The 16,529-nt window shown below is 37.7% G+C and overlaps 1 protein-coding gene across 2 annotated transcripts in view; it reads right to left on the bottom strand.

The window, feature by feature from the left end:
* The window catches only part of rsu1 (Ras suppressor protein 1), a 33,393-nt gene that overhangs the window by 11,003 nt on the left and 5,861 nt on the right, over positions 1 to 16,529 (bottom strand). For both annotated transcript variants that reach the window (XM_008438254.2, XM_008438253.2), the window contains exons 4-8: positions 13,097 to 13,217; positions 11,515 to 11,639; positions 8,896 to 8,978; positions 8,456 to 8,570; positions 5,310 to 5,442 (exon numbers count right to left, since the gene is read on the bottom strand). In XM_008438254.2, coding sequence (XP_008436476.1) covers positions 5,310 to 5,442; positions 8,456 to 8,570; positions 8,896 to 8,978; positions 11,515 to 11,639; positions 13,097 to 13,217 — 577 coding nt within the window. The remainder of the gene's footprint in view (positions 1 to 5,309; positions 5,443 to 8,455; positions 8,571 to 8,895; positions 8,979 to 11,514; positions 11,640 to 13,096; positions 13,218 to 16,529) is intronic.

The raw sequence follows: 16,529 nt of genomic DNA, 5'->3' as shown, positions 1-16,529 counted from the left end.
CTGCTCCTCCACGTTGAGAGGAGCCAGTTTAGGTGGCTCGGGCATCTGTATGCCTCCAGGACGCCTCCCTGGTTAGGTGTTTCGGGCACGTCCCACCGGGAGGAGGCCCCGGGGAAGACCCAGGACACGCTGGAGGGACTATGTGTCTCGGCTGGCCTGGGAACGCCTTGGGATTCCCCCGGAGGAGCTGGAAGAAGTGGCTGGGGAGGGAAGTCTGGGCCTCCCTTCTGAAGCTGCTGCCCCCGCGACTCGACACCGTATGAAGCGGCAGAAAATGGATGGATGGATGGATGGAAAATCATTCATTGGGATCTCTGGATTTTTTCTAAATGATGTCTTTCAGACCCCTCCATGATTTCTAAGTGGAAGAACTTGCAAAGTCACAGGGTGTTCAAATTGTCAATGAAGGCACCAAATTTCATTATAGTCCACATATTTTTGATATGTTTTATTTTTATGAAAATTTAATTAGCGGTTGAAAATGATTACTAATAAAAAATGATACATCAACATTTAACTTTTTTTTTTATACATAGAAAGTATCTCACAGTGAGCGATTCTAGTTCTGCTGGAGGTTTCTTCCCGTTATAGGGGGGATTTTCATTTCCAAGGTCGCTATGCTTGTTCGGGGTGAGAGATTGCTGCAAAGTCAACGGCACAATGTAAGTGACTATCAACTGGCTCTACATCAGCAGTAAATATTGCAAGACAGTGACTCACTAATGTTAAAAGTAGTATTACATATCTACTGGCTGTTGCATGTGTCACATAGATAACCTTAGTGCTCACTCACTAATCTGTGTGCTGAAGAACCTGGAGAGATAGTGACCTACACTGTAAATATTCAATTCTTTAAACCTCAAAAAGCTGAATTACATAGGATAATTTACCACTTTTGTATTTGCATTTGTGTGTGTCTGCGTGTGTGTCGGTGTGTGCGTGTGCGTGCGTGCGTGTGTGTGTGTGTGTCCATGCCTATTTTTCTACTCAAATGGTGACTTGCAAGAACCAATTAGCAGCAGAGGAAAAGAGGGGAATAGATTCCGATTCCTCTGGCTGATTTTATGGAGTTCTCTTATTCCATGTTGGCTTAATTAAGCCCAGTCAGTTCTTTTTGCACACAGCTGCGTTTGTGTCAGCAAGGAGTAGAAACATTTGGTTTTCTATTTTCTATTACTCTGGTGTGTGTCTTTTTAAGAAGTTAGAAAGTAAGCGAGTGTGAATATGTTCATGACTGAAGTGTACAAGGCCAAAGGCCATTGACTTGATGGCCTCTCTTTGAAGCTGACTTACTGTATCTTCAACAATAGTGCCAAGTGATTTAACAGTATACCTCGTAGACTCAGAGACAGAAAGATTACAACGGAAGAGTTGTAAAAATAAGGAAAATCCCAGCAAAAACCATCTTAAAAAATATATTTTTTGTGAGTAGAAAATTTATCTTGAAAATATTTAAACCAGTGTTTCTCAACCCTGGTCCTCAGCCCCCCTGCTCTGCATGTTCTAGATGTGCCTCTATTCCAGAACAGCTGATTCAAATGACTGCATGACCATCAAGTCCTGCAGAAGCCTGTTAATCACCCAAAGATACAATTCAGGTGTGGCAGAAGGGAAACACCTAAAACATGCAGGACGGGGGGGCCTGAGGACCAGGATGGAGAAACACTGATTTAGATCCTGATATACCACCAGTATTCTCAAGAATTTTTACAACATAAAAACTACTCTACACTTTTTGTTGCCTTTTACCTTATTTCAACCAAGGTTTACAACAGTGTAGAGAGCAGCCCAAGGTAACATATGTCTGGATTTAAAAGCCTGTATTGGCAGTGCCACACATTTTGTAATTTTGCCTGACAAAACTCCTCCACCGCCCCATTCCAACCACACACACGCTCACACACACACAAGTGTCCTGCCACGTGTGCCTCACTCAGCATGAATGCAAGCAAAGCAGACGGGTGAACACAGAGGCTGCCATGCCTGCGCTGGGGCAGCTTGTGAGCTAATGAGTTCTCTTCTGTCATCAGATACAGGTCCTGGTGACGGGTGGCTAACCTCCAGGTAACAAACAACCTGAGTGTGTTTGCCTACTAAACCTCAGAAGCAAAAGTTAAAACTGTCTAAACACTGCAGTTAGTAGCGGTTCCCCACTTCATCTTGGAAAATGTTTATAATGTAGATTACAGACAGTACAAGACAGATATTAGTGCTTCAGTCAATTATCAATTAAAAAATGTAACCAGATTAATCACACTCTAGCATAGAGGTTGCACAACAATACCAGTTTAGACTTTGAGCAACTTGGTAAAACTGTATTGTGTAACATTAAATCATGCTTGGCTGTAACTGTATCGATGGCAGCTCTTCTTCTATTCAGTGTTTGTAGCTTTTGGCGCAGATCCTCTCCTGCTAGTAGCTTCACCATCAGTTCAGCGTTACACCGGCTGATAACGGTGCTGTGATTCACTTTGTCTGGTATTTTTGTACATATATTTCGGCAGTTCTGTGATCATGTCAAAGCAGCAACTTATATTAAAAAGTGTTTTATTTCCGTTTGAAAGCTGCCCGCTTCCATGGAAGGACAGCAGAAAATCTCTCTTTTAAACATGTAATTACTAAAATCCCGATACCCTCTCTGTGTATCCCTCTGAAAAATGAACCCATTTAAATAAAGAAATCCCTCCATGGGTGATGCCACGATAGAGAGTGTTCATTTTATACCTCGATAGACAGGTATAAAATGCCTATCACACCTGTTTCTCCTTCGGTATGAAACAGGTGTGATAGAACAACGGTACCACAGCACTTTTAAATGTCAATAATCAGAATCGGAATCAGAAATTGTTTCCATTGTTTTGAAAGGTTTATGTCAGTCTGCCTTTTCCCCATCGATACGTTTCCCAATCGCCCTGCACCTTAGGGGGTTAAAAAAAAATCAAAAACGATGCGCACATTGCGCAAAACTCTGAAAACAGGAGAAGCGAGACATAAAACGGAGCGACGAACTAGATGTGAATTATGGCATAAAAACAGAGAATCCGACGCTGAACAGTGAAAAATCAACACATGATGTGAAACACATGATGATTAGGAGGCGCAGCAGGTGATGAGTGAAGATTACTGATGATGAGCGTCAATAAACTATAAAATAAATCTATCAACAGGAAAGAAACTAAAGTGGACATAGCAATAAACCAAGAGAGGATAAAACTAATCAAATGAAACTAAATGGAAATGAATGAAGAACAAAATGCAAGAATAAACTAAGAAACTAAAGTAAATACAGAGGAATAAACGGTATGGCAAGACCTTTCAAGCAATAATTAATACAGAGGACTGTATGGCAAGAATAAACAGACACTATTTCCAGATAAAAGGTAAAATAATATTGTTGAAGTGCCATGGGTTTGTTGAGGCCACATCTAGTACTGAGAATAAATATATCTTACAGACCATAACTAGGCCTGTCACGATAACAAATTTTGCTGGACGATTAATTGTCTAAAGAATTATTGCGATAAACGATGATATTATTTCAAGACTTTTTGACACTGATTTAATGGAAATGACTAATAATGCATGCTATTTCCTGCCATAGATAGATGCACTTTATTTTCAAAAGAACACATAACACTGGAACTGATAAACTAAATAAATAAAACGACCAAAAACAAAATAAAATGGATTCTCAGTCTCCATTAACAAAAAACGTACTTGAATAAAAACTAAACAACATAAAGCCAAAGTGGAAATAAATACTGCATTCAACCAAAAGAGTGCAGATTATGAAGTCTGTATACTATATTGCCYTTCAGTAATCACTAGATTTAAATGGACAAGATGGGCACATCTGACTACCTAATGCAATAGTTCATCCTACACCATTTTTTGCTCCTATTTTCAATCTTATGATAATCTTAGATCGTTGGCCGATCTAAGATTCTTGCTGATGATTTCGTAACCGATCATCCTGCAGTGTGTGGCGTGATACGGTAGATCGTCGTGGCTGCTCCGGTCTAAATCAGGGGTTTTCTCCAACTGGGAGAGTCAACGCAGCCTGTTGAATGTGACAGGTAGCCAATCAGAAAGCGCGGATTCTCCTCCATGCTTTCTGAGGGGAAATTACGGAGGGAAATCTCAATAGCTGACACTGCGCGACCCGAAGTCCAGCGGACATTGGAGATGATATGCGGAAACAACATTAATGTTTATTCAACATTTGGTGCAAAGAATATATAAATGACAAGGGGAGGAGTTGGAGCCAAATTACTACCGCAGTTGATGAACCCGGTAAGTTTTCAGCTGTTCTTCGTTAACGTGACATAAATAGGTTATAATGATTTTCATTCAGTCATGACTTTACGCTGAATCTATAGCCACATGCATCACAGGTAGATTCTAGTAAAGCGTTGATTAATGCCTGATTTTAAAATTATTTTGTGCCCATGTGGCTGGACACCACACGGCACGACGAACCCGATCGAACCGTTATACTTAGGACTTCTGTCGGCTAATGTGTCTCTCAGGTTTTGAAAATGGGCCGACAACTCGTGTAGTGTGCGCTGGACATTACACTAAGGAAATAGGATGTAGATGTAGTTTTGAATTGATAAAGATATCGCAACCAGATTCGTCAACTTCATTTAGGCTTGAATTGCATAGATGTGTAAGAAAGAAAATAAAATAACTCATGTCTCTGATAAGGAATATTACAATCCAAGTTATGATTGCTATGCTACTGTCATATGACCTACTTTAAATGAAACATATTATTGCTGCATGCTGTTCATGATGTAAAGGGAGAAAGTTTCAGAAAAATATGCAAGCATAAAGCTAACACAGCTGAAACAAGGTCTGGTCTTCCACAGTCACACAATGAAGGGATCAGTTCCACACAATGCCTCAGGGCAACAATTTGAAATCTTCTCAGTTCTGTAGCTTTTTGTGCTGCTTGGAACAAGGAATTAATAGCATCCTTCTGAGCTGCTCTGCTTTTCAACACTTACATGTCTAGAAGAAAATATTCACACCTGGAAACTTAAACCATATTGCCTTCAGTATATTTACAAAGACGTGTTAACAAGGGTCTAGCAACCCTGTTATCTGTTTTTTTTTATACATTAACTTATTGCTGTTTATCTGTAGAATTTAATGTAAATGAAAAAACTCTGCAGAGACATTTATAGTTTCTAGCCTAAAGCCCAGACAGTGTGTCAAGATCAAGTTAGGACAATAAAAATCTAGAAATAGTTCAGGCGAGAGCAAGAAACCAAAAAACAGAACTATATGTGTATTTTTGTACTTACTACTTATAGGTCTCTGAACGAACATATTCAAAAACATGGGAGACACCAAGTTGGAACTGGTCTGCGATGGGAGTGACCCATGGATTGTTCTCTGCTTTGAACACCTGCTTAGGCCCAGTTAAATCCAGGTTACCTGAAGACATAAAGACACAAACATAACAATACAATAACACTCTGATTGTACTGTTCCTTATCTTTATGGATTGTTGTGCCTGAAAGTTGTGTTTTTTTTGTTTGTTTTTTTACAAGTGCATGTACCTCATAACATCTGAACCCAATCAACTTTAAGCTGTAGCAGAAAATATAAAACAGGTTGGTGTAAAATAGTTCTGCGAACTTCAAGTTTACACTGGAGAGTATAGTATCACAGCTAATTACCAAATCATCTGATTGCCTTTTGTTAGAAACAAATTCTGACATATATCTGATCTGCACCAATTGAACATTACCAATATTTCTCAAGTCAAGATTCAAATTTATCCATTCTGATATTTTTTTGGTGTGGCATATGAGGATATACAATTGTGCTTATAAGTTTATATACCTTATCAGAATTCTTGTTTTGTTTTTTTGCCGATTTCCCAAAGAATTTCAACCCTAAAGTCGTAGAAAGAATTTACATGGCAAAAATGTCCATAGTTTGGAGTAGAGATCAGCCTACATCTTTTCCATTGTCCGTCATTTTGACTAACAGTGTCCAAAAATCCTGTCAATCTGTTCTTACTCATGGATTTTTAAAATTATATCTACATTTAACTGCAATTCATTTTCATTCCGTTTTAGTTGAACAGATAATCCACATTGTGGCATTTTCAAACTGAATACATTGAACTTTTTATCTGCAATTTTTCCTATTTTATCAGATATTATACAAGTCAGAAAGCAATTAAGGTTGAAACTGTCTGCGCGTTTGCACCAAGTGCTGAAGTGTGTGCAATGTCAAAATGATGGATGGCTGTCAGATTTTTCCATCACCTTTTTAAAAAACCAAAGACAGAAAATATTTGGTGGATGCAACTGATGGTCTGAAGATATTTCAAGGATTTTTTATTGGCATTTCAGCTCACCTTTGCTTGTTTGTGGTATGAAATTTGGACTCAGGTGTGTAAATATTAAAATTTAAAAAGTAACATGAAGCTGAATTAAGTGCAGCTTGAGTTCAGGAATCTGACGGCTGAAGGGTAGAAACCGTTTCTCAGCCCGGCGGTCTTGTTCTGGATGCTCCTCAGCCTTCTGCCTGGAGGAAGGGGCTGGAGCAGACTGTGCAGGATGGGTGGAGTTCTTCATGATGAGGAGCATCCTCCTCCTCCTGCATCATGATGTGTAGAGGTCTGAGGTGGAGGAAAGGCTGCTCCCCCACAGTCCTCTATGGAGCTTTAACCACCCACTGCAGAGCCGTCCGGCTGCTGTGCCACACGGTGCAGAGAACGCAGCGTGCATCGAACACTCTCCACCACACAGCGATAGAAGCTCCTCAGGACTCAGTTCACAAGTTCATACAGTACAAGACTTAACCTCATGGACACTGTTCTTCCATGGAAAACAGACTGTTGTTCTGACAGTCAAAAAGGAGTGAAATATGTTTAGAGATCTATGCCTATTTTCCTAAATAAAATGTAATATTAATGCCATTTTGTTTGTGTAGACACACTTTTGGAAATATGGTATTGTAAGATCATTTTGATCGACATAATACCCATAGCCTACCAACAAAATTGCATGTTTAACACCAATGAAGAAACTTGTAATGGTACGTTATGATGTAGAACTATCAGACCAAAACATGTACATGAATCAATATTTATTCCTTAACTTTGATTCAATATGAAATCAACACAAATGTGTAGATCCACATTCAGATGATGGTTGAATCAACATTGATATAGTGCCAGTTATGTTGAAGCCCTAAAGTTGATTCAACATCACCGACCACTTTCTATACCGTTTCACTGTCAGGCAGAAACACTGAATCCATGTTGAAGCCTGACGTTGTTTCAACGTTGATTCACTCATATTTTGCTATCTGGGTTGACAGATCTTTGCATCCTTCATCCAGTGCTGCACTCTTTCCCTATTGCCATTCACATTCTCTATAATAGAGATTAACAAAAAGTTTGCTTTGGCTTTTCTTTTGGTCTGTGTAACCCCATTTTATGTAAATCTTAATCAATAGATAGACTAGATTTTAAGTATTACTTGAACGAGTCTCGAGATTTTAACAAGTTTATTCAGTTTTCATCTAACCATGGTTGTTTGTTCCTGTTTATAGGTCTATGCCTCCCCCTATGGGCAAAGGAGGACATCACCTCTAAGTTTATTGATAAACAACTCACAATTGACGTCTACATTTGTGGACGTCAATTGTCCCAGTCTGCTATTTTCAGGACTTTATTATGGCTCTTAGATATAAAGTTTGGTTTGACATCATACAAAGTAGAGTCCCTGTATAGCTTTGTGTACCTCTGTTCTATTAGCTTTCTTGAAAATAGAATACTATTATGATTTGACAAACCAGTCAAAAAAATGTAATGGCTTGGCAATTATTTCAGTCTTACTTGAGAACAGAAGATCTATTGCAGTCTGAGATGTTTTTGTTAATCTAGTCAGTTTTTCAACAAGTTCAAGGTTATAATAATTTGTAATTATGTGTGTCTGGGTGAGTGTGGCTGTAGTCTAGAGCACTTTAAATGCAACAGTTCTTTTATGATAAGAAATCTAGAATCTAGTATAAAGAGTGAAGTTAGCTTGAATTTGTTGGTGTAACAGAAAAAATAAAGAAAAAAAGGTTTCTTCTGTTCAAACCATGTAAGCATGAAGGTATGCTGTAAACAATAAAATATCTTGACAGAGTGATCAATGTATGCGTCCAGCACAACAAACACATTGCAATATTTACTAGAAACCAGTGTGTCTTTAAAAGATTTTGCCACTTAGCAAAAATGCTAATAAATTTGTATAACAGTAAATTATACATAGAAGTGGAGTAAAGCCTTTCTGCATAGTTTGCCATGTTATGATGATAAATTGAAAAATCAACAAAGAAAATCCCCAGTTGCTAAAATACTTTTTTATGTAGTGTTGCTAACACTAGTGAGAGGTATTGATGAACGAAGAGAAGATGTGCATGTTGGTATGTTTTTGAGTACCAAGTTCAGGAGGCAGAACAGTCAGTCTGTTGCCCTGGATGTGAAGCTCTTTGAGTTGAGCCAAGTCACCAATCTCCCTGGGTAACGAGACCAGATCATTATCTCGGAGACTCAGCTGGGCACACAAAGAAAAGATGAGGATAAAAATACGTTGGCATCACACAGTTTCTCAAATGTTTTAGCTCCTACACATTTAAATCAGACATTCACATGTTTCTGAACTTCAGGCTCAACGTAATGAACAGATTTATTTGTACAAATTACCGTTTTAAAAATCAACCCTATAAAGTTAGCCTCACAACCTTCACAAATATAAAACACTTTCTGTGAATGATTAATGAATGATTATTCCACACACTTGTGTGTTTGCATTCATTTGTTCCTGACAGTAGAAAACCTCATCAGTCCAAGTCGTGTTAGTACAACTAGGGTGAACTTACGATTTGCAGCTTTGTCAGCTTCCCAATGTCAGGAGGAAGTAATTCAAAGTCGTTGTCGCTCAAATACAGCGCTCTAAGAGTGGCTAGAAAACAGAAATAAGATGGTTGTGTATCTTATTTATAGAATTTTCCCACTTATTCCAAATGAACATGATGCCTCATTCCAACAAAATCTGGAATGCTCTTTGTAATTTTAAATGAAATGTTGAGCATTTTCTCAATAGTTTAAATTAAACTTTCTGAATGAAAATCCCCCTTTAGCCAGTTTTTAAAATAAAAGATGTATCAGCACAGCAACAAATTACATGCATTTTCATGTGAAGAAATTGTATAAATGAATTATATATTATATGCTGCCATCTACTGTATATAAAACAATACTACAACTAGATATGACGAAATACTGAATTATTGCAATATGACACTGTTCACTGGTCTCTGCACTGTGAAGGCTGGTGCTCGTCTAATTGAGCCGTTTTTTCCAAGTGCAAAATGCATCTGACACAACTAGCAGGAAGTATGACAGAAAACAAGGTTGTTCAAATATTTGAAAGATTAAAAATATAATAATGATGATAATGGTAAAATAATTGATAAATATCGTCCAGCAATGCCAATTTTGAGCAGAAAGAAAAACTAATAATAAGTGCATCATCATGGCATCACTGTTACATCTGGATGCTCTGGGACTAACGCCCAGAAAAAGTTCCCAGATTATTTTGTCTGCTGCATGTTCCACATATCGTGTGGACAAAAGATGTCTGCATGGGACAGATTAGTGCAGCTGGACCGCTGAGAATATCCATGCAGTAAAAACTAAACAAAAAACACCAGATTTTATAACATAACATGTGATCTTGTTTACTGGCAATGGCAATAAACGTGATTCTGCTTCTGATAAACATATAGCATTTTTATAACAACTGAAGGTAATAGTTACTTGATCGTGTTATAGAATGGCACTATGGTGCCTGGAAAACATAAAATGCTGCTCATATAACGAACCCTGGTTTGTCAACATTTACAATTTGTACTGACCTGTGATGTCTTTAAGACTTATGCCTTCATGCATTATTTTAAAATCAACCCTCATCAGGCAGGTATATATATAAACATTAACAGAGTCTGAGCTATTTATCTATTTATTATATTCCTGATAATCAGGTGGTGCCCAGACTTAGTAATTTACATCTAAAGTAGGGCTGGAAATGATTGATAAATGAATTAATCTAAAGTTGATTGCTCTTATCGATCAACTAGCGATTAATTGATAACAGCTGGAGATAGGAACAACCCTTCTAGAGAAAAGATAATGTATGGATGGATAGATCGATGGAATCTCTTAAGTTGCTAAATAGGAAGATAAAAGATTAAAAGAATCAAATTTCTGAAAAACGTAATCCCCCAGAACAGATGTTCATACAGAGGTTCTGTCTGTGAAGAGGTCTGCAGACTGCAGTCTTTGCCGTCTACAATCCGTGATGATCTGCAACACTTTGTGCTGGTAGTGGTGATTCCAATTCAGCTGCCTTCCTGTTGCACTGCCCCTTTAAGGAGGTGGCTATTGTTGCTGAAGAATGTTAAAACTTGGCTCCATGAAGATAAATACTCACAAAGGCCCTCACCATCAGCTGTGCTTAATGGCATAATGTTTTTTCCCATCATGCCCTGCACTTTTCTTTCATCACCTCACATCAGTCATTTTTGGCTGAGAAGTTGATGCTGTTCAGCCGACAGAATGATGCTGATTTGTTGCATTTCAAAACAGAACCACATAAAGTGCATTTTGTGTCCATGTTTTACGTTCTCCTCCTGGGATGTCTCCACCATAATTACTTCTCTTACAAATGCCTAACCCAGACAATCTAAACTGATAAAGAAGTGCAACAATGAAGCATCTATTTGAACCAATTATGTCTTACTGGATCATAAGCTTTATATCAGAGCAGTATCTACGTATACTCTGACTGAACCTCTATGGTACAGACATCACTCCCAGTCATGTCGAAGCAGACAAAAGCTATGTTCACAAAGCTGTTCTTGATGCTTAATTCAGATTTTTTGCTGAAATCTGATTGTTTTTTGCATTTGTTTTGTAGTTGTTAATATTTCAGACATCTTTGCAAATGATTTATGACCCCAAAAAAACCTGCTTGAAAAATGTAGACGTCAAACAGCAACAAACTGTTAATGGAATTAATTAAGGCTGGATGCCTGAAAAGATCAGAATTTGCTCATTCAAACTGCCATAAGAAAGGTATATATAGGCAAAAAGTAAGTCAATTAAAAAAACAGATTTGGGTGGCATTTGCCTCCTGTGTGAACATAACCTAAGACCCAGTCCACATATGGATGACATTAGGTGCATCCAAAAAGGTTTTTTCTCTAGGCTGTGTGTCCACACAGATCTGGCATTTTGGGAGACCAGAAACAATCAATTTTGAAAACAAACCCCAGAGTGGGAAAATGTCATAATACCAGTTTCATGTTCATGTGAGTGTGTACATGTGAGCCATGTCTTTACTGAAACAGTGGCATGTCCCTCTGTAACCTGTAACCTGCATGTACCTTACTCACAAATAAACATGGTGTGTTCCGTGTTGTTTGCCAAATGCTCACTTAGATAGAAGAAGTTTCCAGGCAGAGAACCAGAGTTCTGGTTCAGGTTGTTGTAGGTTAAGTCCAACACCTCGAGAGCAGGAAGAGATCCAAATCCTCTGGGCAAGACACTGAGACGGTTCATCCTGTATTCACAGAAACAGAGCCAGTTTCCCACTTGTTTAGAATTTCAATTTAAAGCAAAATATTCACTCATTCATTCATTAACATGTCAGAAAACTAGCATATTGTGAAGTTCAAAATCATAAACTAAAGTCCTGATTCAGAAAGTGGGATAGACAAATTCTGAGTAGAAGACAGTCACTCTGAGTACACCTACCCAGCTCTGTGATACTCAGGGTTTTCGGATTGAGAACAGGAGCGTTCAACTAGGTATATATTCAGTATATTGAATTTTATGACTAACTGCTTATTATTTAATATTCATATTTCTTTGCTGGAATTACTTGAAAGTGTTGTATTTTAATATCTCACTTGAAGGCCAGGTCCATATGCAAATACTTCATGTAATGTAAACACTGAGATAAAGGAGAACAGGTTTGTAACATGCAGATCATTATTAAAGACATTCGATTTTATTGTAGGAACAAACAGGATAGCAAAATGAACAGTGAATATATAATATACTTCCTAGCAGCTAATCAGACATCAGACTTGTTTTGCCTTTACTGGTGATGAAAACTCGTCACTCTGGAGGAGAGGAAGTCCAGCTCAGCCCCGTCCAGGATGACTGCAGGGTCAGGGTAGCCAWYAAARTCTGCAGGTAGATTTTTGCATATCTGGTGCTCCGGTTTCAAGATCCTAATTTAACTGAGTACTGTAAATAAAAGGTTAGTCCATGCTGTGATGATCCAGCTGACCGTGGCCTGATGGACACCGTACCGGTCAGCAGGTTCAGGTGCTTGGATGCAAGGCAAAGACAATTTAACAACAGGATATCTTATTAAATATTCTTTACTGCTTTGAAGTGAAAATACAGTAGTTGTTGATATTTTGTTCAATCAAAGAAAATCACCCACCTTTCTTTTTTTGTTGGCGGGAAAAGTAAAAAACTGTAGTAGAGACAATAAAACTTTAATTCTCTATCAAATCATACTCATATTAACATGGTCTATGCCACAATAACTTGCGATTTTACAGCAGCAATAGTATTGCTGTCTTTGATAACTGTATTTTAATATTCTCCTTATGCTGTCATTAGTATTTGTAATACCATCAGTAAGAAATATTTTGTTATGTGGAATGAGACTTTATTATACGAGATAAAGACAGTTTTTTTGGGGGGAAAAGCATTGACAGATTGTCAACATTGTTTAAATTTGTCAACTAAATAGGGGACTTTTCTTTTAATGCTCACATTTTTACTAATCATAAAAACCCAGGTTGCTGGGTTTTTTTTATGAAGCAGATGTTACACATTTATTACATATTACTGCACATGAAATTGTCCTAGTTTTAACCTCAAATTGCATCATTAAGGAAAATGCAGTCCTGATACACCTCAGTGTTCAATATACCTGTTTGATTGGTTTCTGTGAATGATGAAAGGCCTCAAATAAGAGAAACTTAAAATGTCACATACCCAAGATTGAGGTGTTTCAGCTTCTGAAGACTGCTGATCTGAGTCGGGAGCTCTTCAATCTGGTTGTTGAACAAGTTCAGAACTTCCAGATTCTTCAGTTCTGAGATGTTAGGAGGCACAGCTGGAAGAGAAATTTTATAGACCTCAATTAAATTACTTTATATCTCTGCAACAGTACAGATGTGGATCTGTGAAATTAATATGCTTTAAAAACATTTGTGTACAATAACACACATCTAGAGGTTATCTTATGAGTGCTAACCTAAAGAATGTCAACAGAGGTTTTCCACCAAAGAGGCTCCAGGCTGGACTGCTGCTAGATCCAGTTCTCAACTGGTTCAGGAAAAGAACCGGAACGTCATTCTAAATGTTTTATCCAGTTATTGTTTGATTCTGCTTTGGTTTTATGCTGACAGTTTCTGTGAAGATGATCAATTTAACCACAGAAATATTATTTAGCACAGTACTTCTGAAGACAGATGCTCTAACAACACCACCTTAGTTTTTTTAACACTGTTTGAAACAACTAATTGCGCTTGTGAACGATTCACTTTCCTGGTCAGCTGATCTCTGATCAGCAGCACCTGGAAACCAGGAGCAAAACACATTTTAGAGACGTTTATTCTGCAAAGACCAACTATTAGTGTTGTAGGACTAAATTAGAAAAAGTTAATGTATTCAGTAAACAAACACGGTCTGTGTAAGATCATCATGCTTGGTTTGCAACAAAACCTTAGAAAAGCATCCAAAGGCCTTGCTTAACATCACCTAACTGCAGTTCCTTCATACTTTAGACAACTTAAAGCCTTTGAAAATTTCTTACAACCTGACTTATTTGACAGATAACTTTAAGGTGACGGCAGTGGTATTATGTAAAATCAACTTTTTTCAGGTTTGTATTCAATTTTATTTGCCCATCAAAAAGATAGCTGGAGTGTTGATTTGATCCTTTCACATATGTTTGAGGAACCTATTTTATAAATATTTACTTGTATTCATTTTCACAGTGCATGGTAAGAATCTACATTTTGTTACATTGTAAAGAAAAAAGGAAAATGTACTGTGTGTAAACAATTATTACTCAATTTGTAGCTTTGTGGATTATTTTTATTGTTGAATATCTACAGCGCTTTTAGTCAATCCAAAATATTAATAACCTCTCACACCTGAATACTTAAGAAAGTAAAAGTGAGATTTTGGCTTTTTTAGGACTGTCTATGTGTGCAGGATTATTATGGAACTGAATTCAAATTGAAACTTTTCCCATCTCACTTGTTTGTCATCTGTTTAAAGTGAAAATAATAAATATACAACTCGAAATTGACAAATAAACCTGACATTTAAAAATTAAATCAGTGACCAATATAGCCACCCTTCTGTCACCAACTTAGCAACTACCTTTTAGACTCCTATTCTTCCAAACCAGTAAAGGAATTAGACCAGAGGACATGTACGTATATTATCTAGCAACCCTGAACAGGAGAACCTAGTTTACATACTTTAGATCAACATTAGATTATTTTTCTCTTTCCTTTGGTTTGTCATTTTGTTTGTATTTCCTTTTAATTCATGTAAAGCACTTTGTTTTACCTTGTTGCTGAAAATGTGCTATGTAAATAAAATTACCTTTAACTTTACCTTCTTTTCAATAACAGTCATAAGCCTTCCACTCATAGAGTCTGTCAGTTTCTTGATCTGTTGACGATCAACTGTCCTGCATAAAAATCACGGTCTTCTTGAAAGACACAAACTTTTTCTTGTATCACTGCTTGAGTCTTCTAAGAACTGGCAGTAGGTTTGGGAGCTGATTTTGAATAAATCTTCAACCAGAACAGATCATCTTTAATAATACCAGCCCATATTGGCAGTGAGGATCACAACCCTTTTCATCAGTGTTCTGGTAAATTACACACCGTAGTCATTTCAGCTAGTCTGAAGTTACTCAATTGGCTTCAGTTGGAGCACAGAACAGCTTGACGGATCCCACGTATGGCGGCATTATTATGCCAAAAGTCGCGAGCGCAAATGAGATGTGTTATTTATTTACATTGATCAAATGTCTATTGCAATATACACAGGGGTGAAAGTAAGGGGGTACGGCAGGGTACTGCGTACCCCTAAAAGATTTAGCGGGGGTACGCAGTACCTGCAAGAGAGAGGAGCAGCTGTCTGCTGTAAAGAATCAGTGGGTTAAACTGTGCAGCCGCGACTGCGCCCACTAATTAGCCGTGAGTGATTCGTTTTTCAAGAACAATCTAAAACAGACGAAATCAGTTAATAAATAACTTTTTTCCCATTTCATATTGTTTCTGAACTCTTCGTGCTTTGCTAGAGCAGCAGTGCAATATGTCGATTGCGGAAGGTTTTGAGTCGATCTCGGCATTAAGTGACAAACTGAACGCAGCCAGGAGGCTGAGACCAACACGTCCTCTGACTCCTTATCAAAACGTTAACTTTATTAAAGAACAACAAAAAAAATCAACAAAACGTGTTCAAATTAATGATTCAACAGCAATAATCTCAATAATTATTGTTTCAACAAGGTGTTGTGCAATTTTGTGGGTTTCGGTTCCATTACCAAAATAACCAGCAGAGCAGAAGTTTAAAATTAACTAATCAACCACCGCTGTGTTCATGAGAGGTTTATTAATAATCTCAAAATAAATATCAAGCCTGCAAACCTGATATCGTATCAGACTGAATGTTATGTTTTTAACGTAATCCCGGGTCGGCTTGTGGAACGCAGGAGGTTGCCATGGCAACGGGTGTGCTTAAATGACAGAGAGAGATGGAGAGTAAAAAGGTGCGAGTGGTTTAGAGTTGATCACCTGTTCAGGTTGTTTTACCTTCGTTTACCTTTGCTGTGGCTCATCACAGCCGCTGTCATTTCTGAACATTCAATAAACGACAAACTTGGACTAATTCCTTGTTCTTTGTGAGTATAAGTCATTTACGAGAAACATCAAACACGGTATATATGTTTCATTAAGTATTTAATAAATAAATGTCTTCTACCGCAATAATTGTGGGAAAATAAATTAATTGTCTAGTATAAAAAAAATAGTTTGGTGCTGTCGGGCTCAAAGTCTGAGAGGCTTTTCCTTTATCAAACAATTTTGTTTTTTGCATCTTATTTAGTGGAAATATTGATGTTGATGAGACTTTCTCCAAAATAATAACCTTTTCAACCTTTATAGCTCCACTGTTGAAAATAAGGCTCTAACATTCACAAATGACATGGTGAAATAAAATCCAGTCCAACATCTGGTTTGAGGTGATTCTCTGGAACCTGTTGGAGGAAAAATATCCCAACTTCATAAGATGAGCTTTAACCTAACAGAGCTCTGTGGTTCCTCCTGTCAGTATGAGAGTCAGGGTGAGGAGGCACCATGTTAGGAAGAGAAGTGGAAGCTGCAGGATCTTCAGAACAAAC

The sequence above is a fragment of the Poecilia reticulata genome, linkage group LG20 (assembly GCF_000633615.1).
Source record: "Poecilia reticulata strain Guanapo linkage group LG20, Guppy_female_1.0+MT, whole genome shotgun sequence".
In the NCBI taxonomy this organism is placed as follows: Eukaryota; Metazoa; Chordata; class Actinopteri; order Cyprinodontiformes; family Poeciliidae; genus Poecilia; species Poecilia reticulata.
This window is presented reverse-complemented; position numbering and strand designations above follow the sequence as displayed.